At 43.1% G+C, this 22,129-nt stretch overlaps 1 protein-coding gene across 1 annotated transcript in view; it reads left to right on the top strand.

Annotated features, from left to right (window-relative positions):
* DNAH6 (dynein axonemal heavy chain 6) overlaps positions 1-21,631 on the top strand; it is a 303,480-nt gene extending 281,849 nt beyond the window's left edge. The window contains exons 71-77 of the mRNA XM_057301281.1: positions 7,809-7,938; positions 10,553-10,680; positions 14,491-14,676; positions 15,208-15,280; positions 16,123-16,274; positions 18,009-18,231; positions 21,418-21,631. Coding sequence (XP_057157264.1) covers positions 7,809-7,938; positions 10,553-10,680; positions 14,491-14,676; positions 15,208-15,280; positions 16,123-16,274; positions 18,009-18,231; positions 21,418-21,521 — 996 coding nt within the window. The 3' untranslated portion in view covers positions 21,522-21,631. The remainder of the gene's footprint in view (positions 1-7,808; positions 7,939-10,552; positions 10,681-14,490; positions 14,677-15,207; positions 15,281-16,122; positions 16,275-18,008; positions 18,232-21,417) is intronic.
* Positions 21,632-22,129: the final 498 nt, after the last annotated feature.

Genomic DNA, 22,129 nt, shown 5'->3' with positions numbered 1-22,129 from the left:
GCATTTTCCCTGTCACTGGCCAAGCCCCTCCATCTCCAGGCCTTCTGCCTAGTCCATCCATAATCTACCTGATCACAGTCCAACAATTACATGAGGATTTCAATAATAATATAACCCTCTCCCTTTGCCCTTCTTCCACTAGGCTGGGCACATTTGTGTCATATTACACAAAGGTCTGTGGATCCATACATGATTCAATTATAAAAATACAGTGACAAATGTCCAAAGCAGATAAATTGAAACACTGTTTATTAAAAGCATGGTCACAGTGCCAGATCATAACCCAGAGCAAACTGGGTTGTTTTACTCCTCTGTGTAAGACTTTGTGATGCTGCACCATTACCTAAGGGTAGTCCAAGCTCTTCAGCATGCACTCGAAGCTTTCCCATGACCTAGGCCTGCTCAGAGTCACCAGGCACCAGAAGCAACCCCTGGACTTGGACTGGACCTAAAGAAGGAGTCAGTGAAGGAACCCCAGGGCACCACGTTCCTGCCATGGACCTCTGAGATCCTAGACACAGGAGTTCTTGTGACCCCCACAGACCTTTGGACTGGCAGGCACAGCAGCCCAAAGAATAAGCAGAGGCACAGTTTGAACCCACACACAGCCCAGAAGGCTTTGCTGTGCTGTGCAGCTGCAGGATAACACTACCACACTCATCCCCCAAAGCTCTCCATGTTACACTGAGTGGCTGCAGCTCCTGCTATCTGCCAGGCCAAGAAAGAGCAGGGCCTGAGCATGCTCATGCCTCAAGACAGGCCCCACCACCACTGCTACAGGCCCAAAGTGCATCTATTCCATGCACCCCTTTGCCTGCTGGCCCCTCCCAAGACCACCTCTGAGGCCGTTCCTGTGGGAGAGCGCCCACAGCACAGCCTCCACGGCCCTGCCTGAGTGTTTTATTGGCAGCCCAGGAGTAGTTCACCACCCCCATCACAGCCAGTGCTTGACCGCTAGGGGCCAGGGGAAAAATCCACAGTTCTGGTCCCAACTCCCCAGGACTCAAGCACACCACCCAGGGATATCAAGTTGATATCTGTGGCCTGAGCTCGAGTAGGGGAACACAAGGAAGAGTATGGCATAGGTTTGTATGCCAGCAAGGGAGCTGGTCACTCCTCTTTTTTTCTTTTTTTTTTTTTTTTTTTTTTTTTTTTGAGAGGGAGTCTCGCTCTGTCATTCAGGCTAGAGTGCAGTGGCACAATCTCAGCTCACTGCAACCTCCACCTCCCAGGTTTGAGCAGTTCTCCTGCCTCAGCCTCCCAAGTAGCTGGGATTACAGGTGGCTGTCATCATGCCCAGCTAATTTTTGTGTTTTTAGTAGAGACAGGGTTTCACCATGTTGACCAGGCTGGTCTCGAATTCCTGACCTCAGGCGATCCACCTGCCTCGGCCTCCCAAAGTGCTGAGATTACAGGCATGAGCCACTGCGCCCAGCCCACCCCTCTTTTTCCAGGATGAGCATGGCCTAACAGCCACCACTTTTCCCTTACTGAGTTCCATAGCCCAGAATGCCTGGGCTGGCTCAGTGATCTGGACAAAAATGGCTTGGGACAAGCCTAGCTGGTTGGGCCTGCTACTTGGGCAGAGACTGGAGGGAGACCCACCGGGTCAGGGAGCATGAGCTGGGCAGGCCCCCCAACCATCCGCTGGGCTGAGAAGCCTAGGCAGCAGGTGCCATATTGGTTGTACACTGGCAGTGCCACTACCCTGTCCAGGGAGTCTCCACCTTTGAACAACTGCATCACCAAACCACCTGCAGACATACTCCACAACTCACTCTAACTTTGGCAAGCACAGGGGATAGGCAGTTACCTAAGGAGTAAAGGGTCTTCTAGAGACAGTCTTTGGTGCAAAGCACCCCTAAGAAAGGAGGGAGCGCACTCCACCAAAGCCCCACTTGGGAAAAAGGAAATGGGGGTGTGACGCCAGCCACTAAAAGAGACACCACCAAGGCCTAGGAATGGACTTAAAGAGGGAGCGTCTCTCATTTTCCACCCTCACCCACATTCCCATTGGAGCCCTTCCTGTTGGGGCCTGGTAAGTGTGTGTACTTCAGTAAGCTGCTTTTCTGTGATTCTCCATTGGACCCACCCTGCTGAAAGTAACTGTGAGTTGGAGGAGCATGCTTCTCTGTTGCCTCCACCCCCACTGAGGGCTATTGCAGCTAAGAGCCTATGTGCTGGCTCTTTTAAGCCAGGACTACAGCCTGAATTACAATACCAAACAAAAATAACATTGCTACAAGCAATGCCTGTCAAACACACTGCATAAACCTCTATGTAACCAAAGAACCCATATAGAGCCTTGCCCCTCTGAAAGCACCCAGAAACAAAGCCAATTGATTGTACACAACATACACCACAGTCATATCCTCCAGGAAAAAAAAGAATAAAATGTCAAAAAACTCCATCCAAACAAGCAAATTCAAAAAGATAAAGAGGCATCAATTCCTTCAGATAAGAAGAAATCAGCACAAGAACTTCAGCAATACAAAAAGCCAGAGTGCTTTGTTACCTCCAAAGGATCACACTAGTTCCCTAGCAATGGATCCTATTCAGATTGAAATGTCTGAAATAATAGATACAGAATTCAGAATATGTATGACAAGGAAACTCAATGAGATCCAAGAGAAAGTTGAAATCCAATGCAAAGAAGCCAGAGAAATAATCCAAGGTTTGAAAGATGATACAACTATATTAAGAAAGAACCAAACAGAGCTTCTGAAATTGAAAATCTCACTACGGGAGTATCAAAATGAAACTGGAAGTCTTAACAACAGATTAGACCAAGCAGAAGAATGAATTTCAGAGCTCAAAGTTTGGTCCTTTGAATCAACCCAGTCAGAAAAAAATAAAGAAAAGAGAATTTTTTAAAAAATGAGCAAAGGCTCTGAGAAATATGGGATTATGTAAAGTGACTAAATCTACCATTTATTATCATTCCTTGGAGAGAAAAGAAAGTATTATTCACAATAGCAAAGACTTGGAACCAACCCAAATGTCCAACAATGATAGACTGGATTAAGAAAATGTGGCACATATACACCATGGAATACTATGCAGCCATAAAAAATGATGAGTTCATGTCCTTTGTAGGGACATGGATGAAATTGGAAATCATCATTCTCAGTAAACTATCGCAAGAACAAAAAACCAAACACCGCATGTTCTCACTCATAGGTGGGAATTGAACAATGAGATCACATGGACACAGGAAGGGGAATATCACACTCTGGGGACTGTGGTGGGGTGCAGGGAGGGGGGAGGGATAGCATTGGGAGATATACCTAATGCTAGATGACGAGTTAGTGGGTGCAGCGCACCAGCATGGCACATGTATACATATGCAACTAACCTGCACAATGTGCACTTGTACCCTAAAACTTAAAGTATAATAAAAAAAAAAAGAAAAAGAGAAAAAAAAAAGAAAGTAAGCAACTGGAAAACATATTTGAGTATATAATCCAGGAATATTTCCCCAATCTCACTAGAGAAGTTGGCATGCAGATACAAGAAATCCAGAGAACTCCTGCAAGATACTGTATAAGCTGACCATCCCTAAGACATAGTCATCAGATTTTCCAAGGTCAAATCAAAGAAAAAACCTTAAGGCATTAGAGAAAAGGGCCATATTACCTATAAGGGGAATCCTTTCAGAATAACAGCAGACTCTCAGCAGAAAACTTAGAAGCCAGAAGAGATTGGGGGCCCATTTTTAGCATTCTTAAAGAAAAGAAATTCCTGGGCCAGGCGCAGTGGCTCATGCCTGTAATCCTAACACTTTGAGAGGCTGAGGCAAGTGGTTCGCCTCAGCTCAGGAGTTCCAGACCAGCCTGGGCAACACGGTGAAATCCTGTCTCTACTAAAATACAAAAAATTAGCTGGACGTGGTGGTGTGAACCTGTAATCCCAGCTACTCAGGAGGCTGAGACAGGAGAATTGCTTGAACCCAGGAGGCAGAGGTTGCAGTGAGCTGAGATCACGCCATTGCACTCCAGCCTGGGTGACAGAGTGAGGCTCTGAAAAAAAAAAAAAGAAAAGAAAAAAAGAAAGAAAGGGAAGGGAAGGGATTCCAGCAAAGACTTTCATATCCTGCCAAACTAAGCCTTATAAACAAAAAACAAATAAAATCTTTCCCAAGCAAGTAATCACTGAGGGAATTTGGCACCAGCAGACCAGCTCTACAAGAAATGCTTAAGGGAATCCTAAACATAGAAATGAAAGAACAATACATGTAACCACAAAATCACACATAAGTACATAGCCTACAGACTGCATAAAGCAACTACACAATCGGGACTACAAAGCAGCTAGCCAACAACACCACAACAAAAACAACACCTCACGTATCAATATTAACCTTGAACATAAATGACCTAAACATTCCACTTAAAAGATATAGAGTGGCAAATTGAATTAAAAAACAAGACCCATCCTTCTGCTGTCTTCAAGAGACCCATCTCACATGTAATGACAACTATAGGCTCAAAGTAAAGGGTGGAAAAAGATCTATCATGCAAACAAAATAAAAAAGAGCAGAGGATGCTATTCTTGTATCAGAGAAATCAGACCCTAAACTAACAAGAATAAAAAAGGACAAAGAGGGCATGATATAATGATAAAGAATTCAATTCAAGAAGATTTAATGATCCTAAATATATATGCTCCCAACATTGGAGCACTCAGATTTATAAAATAATTACTTCTACCTAAGAAAAGACTTTTACAGCCGCACAATAATCAGAGGAGCAGGGGGTGGGGGGACTTCAACACTCCACTGACAACATTAGATCATCAAGGAAGAAAATTAACAAAGAACTTCTAGACCTAAATTCAATACTTGACTAATTGGACCTAATAGACATCTGCAGAATACTCCACCAATAACCAAAGAATATACATTCTTCTCATCTGCACACAAAACATACTCTAATATTGACCACATGCTTGGTCATAAAGCAAGTCTCAACAAATTTAAAAAATCAAAATTATACCAAGCATCTTCTCAGAACACAGTGGAATATAATTAGAAATCAATACCAAAAGGAACTCTCAAAACCACACAAATGCATGGAAACTAAACAACTTGCTCCTGAATGACTTTTGGGTAAACAAAGAAATTAAGGCAAAAATCAAAAAATTATTTGAAACAAATGAACATAAGAGACCCAAAACACCAAAAGCTCTGAGATGCAACAAAAACAGTGTTAAGGGGAAAGTGTATAAAGCTAACTGCCTACATCAAAAAGGTATTAATAGAAAGACCTCAAATTAACAACCTAATGTTGCACCCAAGGGAACTGGAAAAATAAGAACAAACTAAACTCGAAGAATGCAGAAACAGAAAACCAAATACTGCATGTTCTCACTTACAAGTGGAAGCTAAACACTGGGTACACATGGACGTAAAGATGGGAACAATAGACCCTGGGGACTCCAAAAGGGGGGAAAAGGAAGGAAGAAAAGAGTTGAAAAACAACCTGTTAGATACTATGTTCACTATTTGGGTGATGAAGTTCAATAGAAGCCCAAACCTCAGCACCATGCAATATATCTGTGTAACAAATGTGCACGTGTACCCTCTGAATCTAAAATGTTTTTTAAAAAATTAAGACAAGTGGCAAATCAACACATTTTTGAAACAAAAAACAGAAAATTTAGCTTTCTATATTATAGAATTATCTTATAAATTAATAATAAATAATAAAATGCTAAAAATCAAAAATGTTAAAAAAACATTATGAATAATTCATAAAGGAGTAATATAGATGGTCAATGAACATATTTTTCAAGATTTAAATTCTTAAAGTGCAAAAAATGAGAAACCATTTTATCTATTAAATTAGAAACATTTGTTTAAGTAATAATATTAATTCTTGCGAAGACATAGAAAGGCTTTATGATACACTATTGTTGGAAATATAAATTGATACAATGTTTTTAGAAATTAATATGGTAATACCCAGTTTTAAAATATTGCCTCTCCTTAATCTATCATTTAAAGAATTTCAAAAATGGTGGATGAAATTCATACAAACATATTCTATTCCCGAAGTGTAATAAGATCAGCTGGGCACAGTGGTTCACGCTTATAATCCCAGCACTTTGAGAGGCCAAGCCACGTGAGTCACTTGAGGCCAGGAGTTCGGGACCAGCCTGGCCAACATGGTGAAACCCTGTTACTACTAAAACTGTAAAAATTAGCCAGGCGTGGTGACGGGTGCCTGTAATCCCAGCTACTTGGAGGCTGAGGCAGAAGAATCGCTTGAGCCTGGAAGGCAGAGGTTGCAGTGAGCCAAGATCACGCCACTGCACTCCAGCCTGGGCAACAGAGTGAGACTCCATCTCAAAAAAAAAAAAAAAAAACTAATAAAATCAAAAAACTAGAAATTTCCAAAAAATAGATAAGTAACTCATATTAATTACAGTGTATTTATACCATAATTAGTATCACATTGTCACTTAAATTATCACATAGTCACTTAAAGCATGGTTCATGAGGATTTTTCAGTGATATTAGAAGACTCATAATATTGAAAATGAATTAATATTACATAAATTTATTAGCTCAATTTTGCAAACCTTATGCACATATATACAGAAAGTGTCCAAGTTGAAGTAAGCTATAGTTTATTTAATTAAATATTACTTCATTATAAGTAATTATATCTGGAAAGTAAGTATCATGAGTATTTTTTCTTTATATTTTTCTACCTTCAAATTTTTCTGTAATAAGCCGTATTTTTCTAATTTTAAAAAAAAGTTAATTGAATAAAAGAATGACCTGAAACTGTGTTCTCATGATTTTTCCCTCACTTTCATAATTTCTTTTAACTGATCAACTTAAAAATGTTCAACCATTCTTTATTGTAGTAAAATATATGTAACAGAAAATATACATTTTAATCATTTTTAAGCATACAGTTCAGTGGCATTAAGTACATTTATTTATTTATTTTTATTTTATTTCCTTTTGAAATAGGGCCTCCCTCTGTTGCCCTGGCTGGAGTGCAGTGGGGAGATCATAGTTCACCACAACTTCTAATTCCTGGGATCAAGCTATTCCCCATTCAGCCTCCCAAGTAACTAGGACCACAGGTGCACACCACCACACCCAGCTAATTTTTTTTTTTTTTTATAGGGACAGAGTCTTACCATGTTGCCCATGCTGGTCTCAAACTATTGGGCTAAAGCAATCCCTTTTGGGCTAAAGCAGTCTTCCTGCCTTGACCACCCAAAGTGTTGGGATTACAGGCATGAGCCACTGGGCCTGGCCCATTAAGTACATTTACATTGTTGCTCAACAAAAAAATTTTTAGTATAACAGTAACAACTATGTACTAGGCATTTCCAATGACCACATTTTACCAACTCTACCTTCAAGACAGAAAATAAAATTTCCTTAAGCCAGTCACAAAAAGACAAATACTGCATGATTTAACTTTTATGGAGTTATCTAAAATAGTCAAATTCATAGAATTAAAGAGTGGAATGGTAGTTGCCAGGGGCTGGGGAGAGGGGGAAATGGGGAGTTACTAATAAACAGGCATAAAGTTGCAGTCAAGCAAGATGAATCAGCACTAGAGATCTTTTGTGCAACATTGTACCTATAGTCAGCAATAATTACTGTCTTAATTTGTTAAGAGGGTAGATCTCATGTTAATCGTTCTTACCACAATAAAATAAAGTGAAAATAAATAATATGGTTTTAGAGAACTGCCTTTACTTTTGTAAATAATTATGTGTGCTGCAAATTTATTTTCTGAGAATTTGAGTCTTCACTGTTCTGTCTCTTATTGCCATTACAGTACAAAGAGACCAGCACTTTAATCAACACCATACTTGAGGTTCAGCCAAGGTCATCTACTGGTGGAGAGGGAAAAAGCAATGACGAAATTATTCAAGAACTTGTTGCTTCTGTCCAGACCAGAGTTCCAGGTAATAAATAATTCTAGGAATCTGTATGTAATGGGAATTTTAGGAATAAACTCAGAGAACTGAGTGATAAACAGGTGTCAAAACCTGCTTATTATGTAGACTTTTTTTAACCTAAAGAGCTCTTTTGACATGGAGCTCTTCATTTATAGACTAGAAGCTTACAGCATCTCAACATCTCAACTGCCAGAAGCATTAGGAGGAAATTGGTTTCCAGCTCAATGTAACTTTAACCAGACTCTTTCCTGAGCTTCCCTTGGTTTCATTATTCTACTGTCTCTAGACCTGTGCTGTGCAAGAAAATAGCCACTAGCCAATATGGCTACCTAAATTTAAACTTAATGTAATTTAAAATTCATTTCCTCATTTGTACCAGTCACATTTCAAGTGCTATCATATTGGACAGTATAGAGATAGAGAACACTTCCACTAAAAGCTCTACTGGACGGTCCTGCTGTAGAATCCATTTAAATTTTTTCTCCATTTAGAAGACATATGGCTAAATTACTTTCACCTTGTTTTCTGATAAGTGAAAGAGTCTTCCCAGGCCGGGCACAGTGGCTGATGCCTGTAATCCTAGCACTTTGGGAGGCCAAGGCAGGCGGATCACAAGGTCAGGAGATCAAGACTATCCTGGCTAACACGGTGAAACCCCATCTCTACTAAAAATACAAAAAATTAGCCGGGCGTGGTGGCGGTCGCCTGTAGTCCCAGCTACTCTGGAGGATGAGGCAGGAGAATGGTGTAAACCCGGGAGGCGGAGCTCGCAGTGAGCCGAGATCACACCACTGCACTCCAGCCTGGGTGACAGAGCAAGACTCAGTCTCAAAAAAAAAAAAAAAAAAAAAAAAGGTCTTCCTGAATGATCACAAGAGATCTATTTTAACACTTTTCTTAGATCGATAGGAGATTTAGATGTCTTCGTTATTCATGGTTGGAAGAGATGTCATTATAGGAAAAAGAAAATTGAGGCAGAAAAAACAGCAACTGAGTCCTGCTAATGCCCTTAAAGCCCCTGGAAGAAAAGGAGCCTTGTGGTTTCAGAAGTCAGTTATCTGCCTCCTAGAAGCAGGCCCTCAAGAGAATGTCTACTTGGGTAGAGAATTCTGTTGTTGAAGCAAACAGAGTCAATAAATATAAGATCAATAAATATAAGATGGAGTGCTGGTTGGGAAAAGGATGGAGAGATGAATGGATAGCTGCAGAGACCGTGCACTTGTTTGGTAGAATCCCACTGACACCTAGGAGGGTCTTCTCTCCAGGCTTCACAAAGCTTGTACTTTTACTGTGAAATGCTAAGCAGATCATCTGCTGAGACTGAGGGGGCAGGAAAACAATTGGCTCAGCAAAAGAACTGAAGGTTTGAAATAGCCCTGAGAGGAATGGTGGAAAGAGAAGACCAGGGACATGTAACCACAGCACAGCGGACCCAAGAGATTAGACTCATTGGCACTGCTGTGGGATTTTTGTCCAGCAGCCAAATGTGTGTGGTCAAGAAGGAATTTGATACGTGTATGTCATAGCCATTTGTTTACACATACTTTTCTCAAATACGCAAGAAAAAGGCTGTTCCTTCCTCTTTCGTAGCTCATATCATTCTTCATCTGAGCCTGCATTTGGTGGATTGTAGGGAGAAAGAAGAGCTACATTTTCCATCCAGTTTGAACTATGGGCCTGTTTAATAATGCAGTCAGTCCCTTTAAATAATGCCCAGTAACATGCGATAAACACTAAGTCTCTTTCCTGTCTCAGTCTCCTGCCCCCAACCTTTCCTATGCAGTGCAGGTGAGCAGGGAAGTGGGAGATTTAAACGCTTGTATGGTAGAGGGGGAGACTTAGGGTCCCTGGACTGTCTAGTCTCTGGAATGTTCCTTGTCTGCCAGGCAACTGCTTCATCCTGCTAGCATTTACCACTGAAGCCTTCAGGGCTCTGCCTCCCAATCAGCCAAAGCCAGGCACACCTTCCTATGCCCTCCTGCCAACCCCCCTCATTCCACATTGGAGACCTTTCAAACCCCTAATCAAACTTGGAGATACCACTGAGCCATGCTGACCTTCCATTACATCCTCTTCCCTCTCAACCCCTCACCTCCTCCCCACAGTCAACCAGAATGAAAATGAGCAGGCTTCTCCTTCCTTTTTCCAGTCCTCCTTCTACATTAGCACAGCCAGTCTTTCTATGATCTCACTTAAGCAACAAGGACCTACCTCTCCTGTCCCAGGGCCATAGATCACATAGCTCACACTGGCTGGGAAGATGAAAATACCCATGGGGAACATGCTTTAAGGGAAGAAACAAAATGCAATGATTTAATGTTTGAGAAAAAAAAAGTGTATATATATGTGTGTGTGTGTGTGTGTGTGTGTGTGTGTATGCCCTGATACACTGATACACATGAATTTAAACATAATTTTCTGTGATTGCTTCTATATAAACACAGTTGAATCACAAAAGCATTCTAAATTATAGAAACATCACATTTAAATCCTATGTATCTGGCTTAAACAATGAGAGAAGCTGGCTTTTAAAAAATGTTAAGATAAGCATATTGCCTTAGCAATATTGTGAGAACAAATCAATGGTGACTGGCCTGAGGAATCGCTGTGTATGTTTCAGAAAAACTGGAAATGGAGGGTGCTTCTGAGAGCCTTTTTGTCAAGGATCTTCAAGGACGCCTGAACTCCTTGACCACCGTTCTCGGACAGGAAGTGGACCGGTTTAACAACCTGCTGAAGTTAATTCATGTATGAGAGCTTACTTTCATCATTGCTATTGAGCATCAAAGCTTTGTAGAGAGTTGTGTAATATGAAATTCTTCCATTCCCATCACTTCAGCATTTCCATTTGGATACACTAACAACTCTTCAAGCCCAATGAGTCTAAAAATGAATTTATCCTTCTCTAATGAATCTGTATTCCCATTTTCTAATAATGATGGAGTGAATATGTAACATTACAAATTCTCAGTCTCCTCCTTATCCTTACACCCTTAGATTCTATTGACTCACTAGAAATTGATCAGAGACCTAAGCACTCAATTAAGAGTAATTCAGTGTTTGTTCCTAATGTCTAGTTTGCATTTCATAACATAGTCTTTAAGCGAGACTGTGAAAACCATAATCTGCCAAAGTGTGGGCCACAGAATGCCTGCATTAGAGTCCCCTGTGGTGTGTTCAACATGTGGATTCCTTGATCCCACTCAAGACCTACTGAGTTAGAATTTCTTGAAGCAGGGCCTGGGAATATGAATTTTAAATAAACTCCCCAGATGATTTTAATGTCACTAAAATTTGCAAACTCCTGTTTGATCTTCTGCTTTATGTTCATAGATACTTTCTCTCTGCATTGCCTTGCACTTGTAGTGATGGTCAAAGGCCTTCCTAGTTTCTCTGTGCATAACTTTGATAAGAGAAAAAGAATAACTATTAGAAAATATTGAGCATTAACAGGAAAAGTGTTACTGCTAAGCAGGGAACCAAACACCTACTTCAAGGTCAAGACTTGGGGATAAGATTGGGGGAGAACTGGGAGAGATCTTTTACAGCTAACGACCATTTCTGTTCCCTATCAGAAAGGCAAAGTCTCCGGAAATTGCTGCTTGGCTGGCAATACCTAGGCTTGTTGGTTAGGCGGGTCAGCTGACTATGTAGTCTTCACCTTGGGACTATGGCATCTAGTCAGGTATGCACCAAAGTCAGCAGGCTAAGTCTCTCTCCTCTCTCAGTCTCCTGGTCAGGTCACCAGGTCAGGGCTTATTTCCTTTTATATTGAATGAGTTGGGGTACAGACTAAGCTGCTATGATAAAGACCCCCATAACATAGTCCAAAACAAGAGAAAAATTCACTTTACTCTCCCCTAACAGCCCTGAGGGAGCCCTGTCTAGGGCAGGTAGTTAATTCTGCTTTGTGAGCTCATCCAGGGATAAACAGGTTAGCTCTTCCAGTCTCAACAGACAACTTCTGTGTCTGGGTCTAAGGTGGCTGCCCCAGTTGTCCCCTTTTGCCAGCCAGTGGGAAGCAGGAAAGAGAGAGGCAAGGAAAAGCAGCTTCCTTATGAAAATGTGATCCAGTAGTAGTATACATCCTTTTTTCTTATATCCCATTAGCCAAAACTTGGTCACATGACCACAGCCCAGCCTCAAGGGTGGCTGGGAGAGGAGTCTCTCGATGGGGTGCTATGTGCCCAGCTAACACTAAGGAGGTGCTTTTGTGCTGAGGAACACCAGCTTATGTCTTGCCCTTTCCACATCATGAACTTTCACCCACTTGAATTTAAGTCCAGATGTCACTTCTCCATAATGTCTTCCTGGAAACCAGCCCTTCCCTCTACTGCCAGATGAATTAGGGTCCCATCCTCAAGGACCCGTCGTCATCTCAGGTCTCTGTGTCCACCACTGTATTCATTACATTTTTTGTAATTTCCCCCCTATGAGTATGGCTACTCTAACAAAGAATTTCTTAAAAACAAGGGAGATGTTACACTCGTCATCTTTGTTTCCTTAGTAACTGACATACTAAATCTTCCATGAATATTTGAATGTACAAGTGAACAAATGTGACTCTCAGGTCTCCTTTGGTCACTTTTTCTGGTCAAACAAACCCCAGTCCACCACTAACAGAGGAATTCCCCTAATGGAAGCATAAGGGGAGGAGCCCAGGGACAGGTGACCTGCAGGGCCATCAGGAATCACAGCCAAGCATTCCCATCAGAAGGGAGGTGCTCACCACGGCATGCTGTAATTGCCAGAGGCCTTCCTCACCTGACCTCTAGTCCTAGACCTCAGGCCTGGTCCTGCCTTGCCATAGCTTTGTTCCCAGCCTCACCTTCTCTTCCCCTTGGGAACAGCCAGGCAGTACTATGGTGGCAATAAGAAAGCCAGGGGAAGGGAGCAGCACCCGGGAGTCTTGGGGAATGCCATCCTGGTGAACCCACTCTCCTCCAGACAGAACCGTGGGATAGGACAGGTCCTGGGAGTGACAAGGCCACCCTGTGTAGGCTTCGAGCCATAGGAGAAGGAAAGCCTTTGAAGTACTCTTTCTCCCATTTAATACATCTGTGTGTTGGCTGCCTCCTTTGGGAGAATCGACTGCCACATGACCTCTTTCTATTTTAAGCAGACCTTGAAGATCTCAGCAGTCTGCTCCCTCCACCTCTATCATTTTTTGTGTTCTCTCTGCATTTTAGATGAGTCTTCTGCTACTTCTTCCTATTTCCAGGTCTATCATGGAGGATGGTCTTGGCTCTGGCTAAGGGCCTCTTTCCTGCACTCTGCTGCAGATGGTTCCTCAGATCCTAAGGACAAATCTAAGTAAAACACTTCTTTTTTCTACCACTACCTCTTGTGAAAAGAGGTACAGGGAGAAGGGAACCAACAAATAAATCTGTGAAAGAATGGAAGGACATGTAGCCTTGTTTCATCCACACAATGCCTGTCGCTAAGATGCTGTGCATGTGGTCCCAGGCCTTATTTGGTTGCTTAGTCAACATAAATTTTGCCTCTAACGTCTTCCTATTATATTTTCCCAATATATGGCAGTTTTCACAACACTGCGACCCATGGGGGCCATAACCCACCTATATGCTCTCCCTTGTCTTTAGCCAGGTGGCAAACATCGCCCTGTACTCCACTCCAGCCCAGTGTCTCCCAGGACTGTGGCCTGCCTCCATCTTCTGGTGAGAGAAGGAGAGGCTTGGAGACATGTTTTAAGAAGGTGTTTCCAGTTCAAGGAGACCCTCGGATGCCAGCTGGAAGATTAGTCTCATCTAAGACTCTCCCCTTTCCAGCCGGGCACGGTGGCTCATACCTGTAATCCCAGCATGTTGGGAGGCCGAGGTGGGCAGATCTCCTAAGGTCAGGAGTTCGAGACCAGCCTGGCCAACATGGCAAAACCACATCTCTACTAAAAATACAAAAATTATCTGGGCATGGTGGCACATGCCTGTAATCCCAACTACTTGGCAGACTGAGACAGGAGAATCACTTGAACCCAGGAGGAGGAGGTTGCAGTGAGCCGAGATCATGCCACTGCACTCCAGCCTGGCGACAGAGCAAGATTCTGTCTCAAAAAAAAAAAAAAAAAAAAAAAAAAGGAATCTCCTCTTTCTGCACTAACTCTGGGGTTTGGGGGAACCCCCTGAGCAAAGATGACCAGTAGCATGAGGTGGTTCTCACTCCCCATCTCCCCCTCCTCCTCACACTCTGTGCTTCCCAAATCACAGTCAGGCCTATTTTTCTTTTGGCCTGGAGGAGTGCTGGACAGTGGCATTTCTCCCAGCCACTTCTCCAGGCTTCAGGAGACATTTCTGCTTCCTTCTTTCCACTGCACTGGACTCTGCTATCAACTGCCACCCTCAAGTGTTACACCGCAACGGTCACGTATTATAATAATGCGTGAAATATTGGAGGGTCTGGCCCAGCAGACAGTGTGCAAAGAGGATAGAACCTAGCAAGTGGCGCCTCCAGGCAAGGCAGCCCCTGCTGTCATTAATGTGTGTCACTGACACTGGATAATGACATCTGCAAAGGCCACCAACCCCTTTTTTGTTCTTTCAGACTTCTCTGGAAACACTCAACAAAGCCATCGCTGGATTTGTGGTGATGTCTGAAGAAATGGAAAAAGTGTATAACAGTTTCCTCAACAACCAGGTTCCCGCTCTGTGGTCCAACACAGCCTACCCATCCCTGAAGCCACTAGGATCATGGGTCAAAGACCTTATCCTGAGGACCTCATTTGTGGATGTAAGAAAATTCCTTTCACTGGGTTTTGATGAATCTGATGGCATAGTTGGCCTAAGGTCCCTAGGAAGCACTGGCTAAAGATATCCACAGTCACTGATGGATAATCTGAGCCCAGAGAAAAAGAAATGTCCAGAATGGCATCACTTTAAAAGTCTTATACTGATTATAATATCGTTTGCCCTAGGCACTCATCCCCACCTTCCACTTTAATTCCAGGTATCCTTGGGGTTTCAGCTCTAATTCATGGGACCCCACAGTGAGGTACAGACCAACCAAGATGAGTCCAAATCCCAGATAACTTTGCTGCTGTCTCCCTCTCACATACCCCGCAATAACCAGGCTCTGTGTCCGCAGTCATCAGGCTGGCAGAGCAGGAAGGGGAATGGGGCAGGCAGTGAAATGGGGGTGCTGACTAACTCAGGGCTGCTTTAGATTCTGCCTCCTGAGAAACTCTCCCCAAATAGGACTTTGCTTTAGAAAACAAACTCCATCCCAGAAATAACGTTTATTATGAGTATGTTTCTCCTTCAGCTGTGGCTCAAAAGAGGACAACCTAAGTCCTACTGGATCTCCGGTTTCTTCTTTCCTCAAGGATTTCTAACAGGTACCAGCGCTTTCTAGAAAAACCCCATAGGACAGGCCATGACTTGTCATACACAGGGTTTTGAGGTGCTGGGGAAATGACATGGCTGCTAATGCTCTAGCAGTGAGGCTATTGATCATAGGGCAATCTAACAAGGTCCTGCTCTTCCTCACTTGTGGGGGGCAGAGGAAAGATGGCAGAGATAGCAGATGTTCCCCAGCAACCTAATCCCTGCCCCTCTCAGGTTACATAAGTGCAGGCACTGCTGCCTCCACGAACACACAGAGTGTGCCTCAGATCCCCATGTGACACACGCTCAAGGGCATCAACTGCTGTCCACCTGCTCAGGCCCCAGCTGTGAGCAGCTCCCTTCCCTCTGAGAAATTCTCTTGATGTGCCTCCATCAGCTCTTGGGGAATCTGGCTAGAGAGCCTCAGAGGGGGCTAGAGCCTGTGAGCAACTCAATGCTAATTACCCAAGCCCTTCATCTCTCTCATTCTTAATACCTATTAAACAGCCCATATAAAACAAGCTGGGCAAAATCCTAAAGTTAGCGAGATTGGGCTCTGAAACTGCCTCACTGGTTTGTCTCCCTCATGGCAGGGCAATGCACTGCACACTGGCCTTCCCTCCCTTCCCAACCAGGACCAGAGCTTGTCCATCCCTTGGGCCCTTACCTCCCAACATGACCCGCAGGCTTCCTGACCCTGTGAACTAACTCAGAGGAAGGTATTAAGAGTTGGGTCTTCTCTGTGGTGGGAAGGCTCTCTAATGCCAGGGCAGCCTGGTTTGGGTGAAGGGGAATAGTGCCTGGGGAGTAGCAGTTTTGTTTGAACGCAGCTTTCCGATTTTCATAATTACAGGAACTCTTCAAAATCATGCTCGAAAATACAATTTGCCTATAGATGAGCTGAGTTTCAAATACAACGTAATTCCCACCTATCGGGATCAAGCTGCAGTGATAGAAGCTGCCAAAACAGTGCAATTTGGACAAGAACTGCCCATGGACGTGGAGGTATTGTCCACCTGGCTGTTATGGCAAAGCAGCTTCTATCCCACTGTCTTTGAAGATTTCAGACAACCTCCCATGCCCCACTCCCCCACCACCTCCCATTGGCAGGAGCAGGAAGAGCAGGGTAGTAATCACACCTCCAAGATAAGCTCCCCGATTAGCAATGACCAGATGGGAACTGCCTAAACTAGTCTGATTTATAGAAATATTTTTAAAGCAATATTTTTTTATTTTTTAGCTACCTTTAGTAACCTTCTTCATCTTACAGAATCAATATAGCAAGAAGTTAAAAGCAAGGGTTTAAAAACGAGAGAAGCCTGAATTTGAATTCTGACACTACCTTTCACCAGCTGCATGTGCTGGAGCAATTGTTAACATGTCTGCACCTCATATTATTTTAAGGTCCTTCTTGTCTTAAGAAGAGAGTGTCAACTTTCCCATGTCAGGAAAACTTGAGGCTCCAGGAAGGTAAAGCAACACCCACATAAAAGCCCCCACCGGAGCTTTCCGGGACCAGCCTGCCCTGGTCCATGCTCAGCACACTCCATCTGCCACAGAGGCTGATTCTGACAGACAGAAGTTTACAGTGACCACCAGGGCTCTGTCCCTCCACCCTAGTTCATACCATGTCTCTGCTTGGGTCATGTGCGCTGAGCCATGACAATGCCTTACAATCTCTGAGATCTGGGGAGACCTCAGACTGTCTAACTGGCCTGTCTCCTGGCCCACCTAGCAAATGTCTGCCACCAACAGACCAGGAGACAGGCCAGTAGTGCGGTGTAAAAGAAACAGCCAGTGTCATGTGGCCAGCACATATACTGGTCTAAACACAGGGTGTGTGTTTAAACAGCTTTATCTCTGTTGCAAACAGGCAAGACCACTGTCAGCCCATTTGCCACCTTGGCGCAGCATAGGAAAAGGTGCTCCCTCTGGGTGATGCCCAGTTGGTGGACAGCCAGTAGGTAGCAGGATAGTTTTCAGGCAAACCTGCATAAACATATGTGCAGCCCAAAAACAGGAAGTCCCATCCTGCTGCACCCAAGAAACAGAAAGGTTAGGACACCAAAAAGCAAAGACCAGCTAAAAAGAATTTAGTTTACCATCCTTTTATTCACTATAAAATGCACTACATATTATCCAAACAGCTTAGTCCTCTGCCTGCAGACGTGAGGCTCCAATTATCCAAAGACCTCGGGCCAGAAATGGGCAAATCCACTCAGGGTTTGAGGAAGGATGACTCAGATGCCCACAATTTGAAAAAAAAAAAAAAGTGTGCACCGGTGGAGACATCCAATCACATCACAGGAATCTGATGGGCAGGGTCTCTCACTCTCCCTCTTTCTTATTTAATACAAACATTTAAAAGTAAGCATAATTTTTAAAAAAGAGAGAAAGAACAAAAAGGAATTGTCCATGGGCACTCTGCAAATATTATTGCAGATATATAATCTGTCTTCTAGGAGGGCATCCAAATCCTTGATAAACCTTGCTAAGAATAACAGACGATGATCTCAGTACTCCTCCACCTCCCATGAAAAGGGGAAAAGTCATCACATTATTATTACATTTTTTGCCTCTCAGAGCCTCAGGATTGACCTCTCTAAAATGTGAATAATAACAGCAATGTATAGAGTGTTTTTTAGAATTACCTGGTGAGGATGTGGGACATAGGAAGTGGCTCACACCTGCTGATCCCTTTTCCCCCCTCTCACTTTGAGACTTGTGGGTATCTTTCAGTTGCCCTCTCCTGAGGATGGTGTTCTTGTTCATGGGATGTTCATGGATGCTTCTCGATGGGATGATAAGGAGATGGTGATAGAAGATGCATTGCCCGGACAGATGAATCCAATGCTGCCTGTGGTGCATTTTGAACCACAACAAAACTATGAGCCAAGCCCAACACTTTACCACTGCCCACTTTATAAAACAGGAGCCCGGGCAGGAACACTCTCAACCACAGGTGAGGATGTTCTTAAGATTAGTTCAAATAATGACCAAATGCAATCTTCAATCAAAGTCCAAACACTAAGCTGTGATTGGCTCAAGATCTCCCTTGGGCCAATAAACTAGACTTAAAATGAAGCCACCTATAACATACAAAATTCGTAAATGTAATTATAAATTCTATTTGTTCTGAGTATAGATTAATATTATAGAATTAATTCTTGCTTCTATTAGAATCCAAGGAGTAGAAAATAGAGTTTAACAAGTAGAGACTTCCACTTTCAAAATGGTGGCCTGAATAGACACTGAAATCTCTTTTTCTCACTAAATCCATTTTTACTCATCATAAAAGAGATTTTAAAATAAATGAATAGGCCGGGCAAGGTGGCTCACCCCTTTAATCCCAGCACTTTGGGAGACCGAAGCAGGTGTATCACCTGAGGTCAGGAGTTCAAGACTAGCCTGACCAACATAGTGAAACCCTGTCTCTACTAAATACAAAAAATTAGCCAGGCATGGTGGCAGTTGCCAGTATTCCCAACTACTTGGAAGGCTGAGGCAGGAGAATCACTTGAACCTGGGAGGCAGAGGTTGCAGTGAGCCGACATTGGGCCACTGCACTCCAGCCTAGGTAACAAGAGCGAAAACTCCATCATAAATAAGTAAATAAACAAATGAATAAATGGACAGCCCTGATGCAAAACTCTGAGTGCATCTGAAACTGAGATACAGCCCTGAAAAAAGAAACCAGACAGAAAGAAAGCCACCTCAACGGATACACCAAGGGACAGCTGACGAATGAGAAGAGAGAATGAACTGGGAAAATCGCCTTGAATACAGCACAGTGAGAGGGGAAAGAAGTGACCCTGTGGAAGGAGCCAGAATTTGCAACATTTTTCTTGTTTTCTAGGCAACCTGAAAGGAGAAAATAAAGAATGGAGGAGAGAGAATGTTTGAAAAAATAATGGCTGGTAATTTCCCAAAACTAAAGAAACACTTGAATCATTAGATTATGAGGTCTCACAAAGTGGAAGGAATGATTTTTAGCAACATACAAGTAATCAAATCTTCAAAGAAACCTAGATATACCAAAGTGATACTTAAGACTGTCAGAGACAAAAAAAAAATGCTCAAAATAACCAAAGAGAAGAGACAATGTATAATATATTCTGGAACTGAAATCCCAGAGAATGAGAATCAGATTGATATCAGTCAACTCTCATTATCCACCGTGCATATAAAAAGATAATGGAGAATCACCTTCAAAGGGTTGAGGGAAAATACCTTTGAACCAGAATTCAAAACACAACCAAACCATCTTTCAAAAGGGAAGTGAATAAAGACAGTTTTGAACATACAGAGGCTCTAAATTAATCATCACTGACCTTCTATTTTGAAAAAAATCCAGCTGTCTAGCCAGGTGTGGTATCATGTGTCTGTAGTCCCAGCTACTCAGGAGGCTAAGGTGGGAGGATCACTTGAGCCCAAGAGTTCAACACCAGCCTGGTCAACATAGTGAAACCCCCATCTCAATTAAAAAAAAAAATCCAACTGTCTTTGTGTTTGTGTTGCTATAAAGGAATACCTGAGGCTGAGTAACTTTAAAGAAAAGTTTATTTGGCTCATGGTTCTGCAGGCTGGTGCCAGCATCTGCTTCTGGTGAGAGCCTCAGGATGCTTCCACTCATAGCAGAAGACAAAAGGGAGCTGGTGTGTAGAGGTCCCATGGCAAGAGAGGAAGTAGGCAAGATGGGAGGGAGGCGCCAGACTCTTTAACAAGCAGCTCTCGCAAGAACTAATAAAGTGACAGCTCACCCCCCATTCCAAGGAGTATTAATCTACTCATCACCCCAACACCTTCCATTAAGCCCCATCTCCAACATTGGGGATCAAATTTCAACATGAGATTTGGAGGGAGCAAACATCCAAACTATAGAAGCCTGGCATAAAGAATTCTTACAAATCAGTAAGGAGAGGGGACCAACAAACTAACATTATCTGAAACTGTGACAGAAACCCCATCTTGTACAAGGATCAAAAGAAACTCTTTTTCAGCTATTTAAAAGAGGGGTAGTCCTATGTAGTAGTCATCAATGGCCACTAATATCCCAAAAAAGAAAGACAATCAGACATAATGTGCTTCCTGATAGAAGTACCTACTACCTAAGAAGTATTCTTGCCATAAAACTCAAACCTGCCAGCCTGGGCAAGATAGCGAGACCCCGTCTCTACAAAAAATACAAAAATTAGCAAGGTGTGGTGCACGCGCCTGTAGTCCCAGCCGCTTGGGAGACTGAGGCAGGAGGATCGCTTGAGCCCAGTTCAAGTCTGCAGTTAGCCATAATCAAACCACTGCACTCCAGCCTGGGCAAAAGAATGAGACCCTATCTCAAAAAAAAAAAAAAAAGGGAAAAAAACCTCAAACCTGAATGTAGTCACGCCTCTAGATCTAACCACCCCTTACAGGAAGAGAGGAATATATTTAAAATCACCACAGCAATGCTGTCATAAAATCCAGATTCTGGGAAACTTAACAGGACAAACAGTCTGGTTGTTTCAACAAATATATTACAAGGGGGCGGCAAAAGAAGCAGAGGGAAACCTACCAATTGAAAGATTTAAGAGACACATCACTGTTGCAAGATATGAAACTCATTTGAATCCTGGTTATTAAGAAATTATTAGGCTGGGTGCAGTGGCTCATGCCTGTAATCCCAGCACTTTGGGAGGCCAAGGCAAGCGGATCATTTGAAGCCAAGAGTTTGAGACCAGCCTAGCCAACTGGTGAAACCCCGCCTCTACTAAAAATACAAAAATTAGCCAGGCATGGTGGTACGTACCTATAGTCCCAGCTACTCAAGAGGCTGAGGTAGGAGAATCACTTGAACCTAGGAGGGCAGAGGTTGCAGCGAGCTGAGATCACGCCACTACACTTCCAGCCTGGGTGATAGAGTGAGACCCTGTCTCAAAAAAAAAAAAAAAAAGTTCTATGAAGTCTAAGCTGGACAAGTCCTAAAGAATTATTTGTTCTAAAATCTTCATTTTATAGAGCATAAAACAGACCCATAAAGGACTATTTGTCCAGCATCTTTAGGGGCAGTCAGGCCTGGAACCCAGATGTCTTGACTCTTTGTAGCCTCTCTCTTTGTATGAGGAAGTTATTCTCTAAGTAACAACCCTTTATTTCCTATATCCTTAATTAGGACATTCAACCAACTTTGTGGTAACCGTCCTGTTACCCTCCAAGCGGTCCAAAGACTACTGGATTGCCAAGGGATCAGCTTTGCTCTGCCAGCTGAGTGAATGAAAAGGTGCCACCTCAGCCCTGAAAAAGAACCAGGCCAGAGATCTTTCCTAATGGGAGCAAAAGGTTTGAATAATTTATATGTGAGTAAAACGGTGTTAATTCTGATTTGACTTAAACGTATTAAGTGTGACTTTTATTTCTCTTATGACCTTAAAATAAAGTGTTTGAGTTCTTTCTGTTGGCAATCCAAGCTCTGCTGTAGAAGCAGTGGGTTCAACACCCACCTGTTAAGCCTGCTCCCTCACCCTAAGTGAGAGGCAGCTTCCCATCAGTTACTTTCTGGGACCCCCCCCAGGAAGAGTAAGGACTCAGCACTCGCTTCCCCTCACAGGCTCCTTTCCTCTTCACCCTGATATGAAAGGCCCCAGGTGCTTCCATTTCTAGACGAGATTAAGGCTCTCAGAGTCCAGTGCATGGGAGGTTGACGCAGTGAGCACAACTGGTAGAGCAAATGAGCAGGATAAGAAGTTGGCCTATGATATCAGTTCCCTGTTCTGTGGGGCTTCATCACAATCCTTGAAAGAGCCTGTGCTTTCACAAAAGGGCAGGCCAATCCTGCCCAAGTACGGAGGATTTTCCCCTTCCACTTTAGGATGAATCTGTGTGAA

Source organism: Pan paniscus, chromosome 12 (assembly GCF_029289425.2).
Source record: "Pan paniscus chromosome 12, NHGRI_mPanPan1-v2.0_pri, whole genome shotgun sequence".
NCBI lineage: Eukaryota > Metazoa > Chordata > Mammalia > Primates > Hominidae > Pan > Pan paniscus.
Note: the sequence above shows the minus strand (reverse complement) of the source record. Positions and strands in the feature narration are given on the sequence as shown.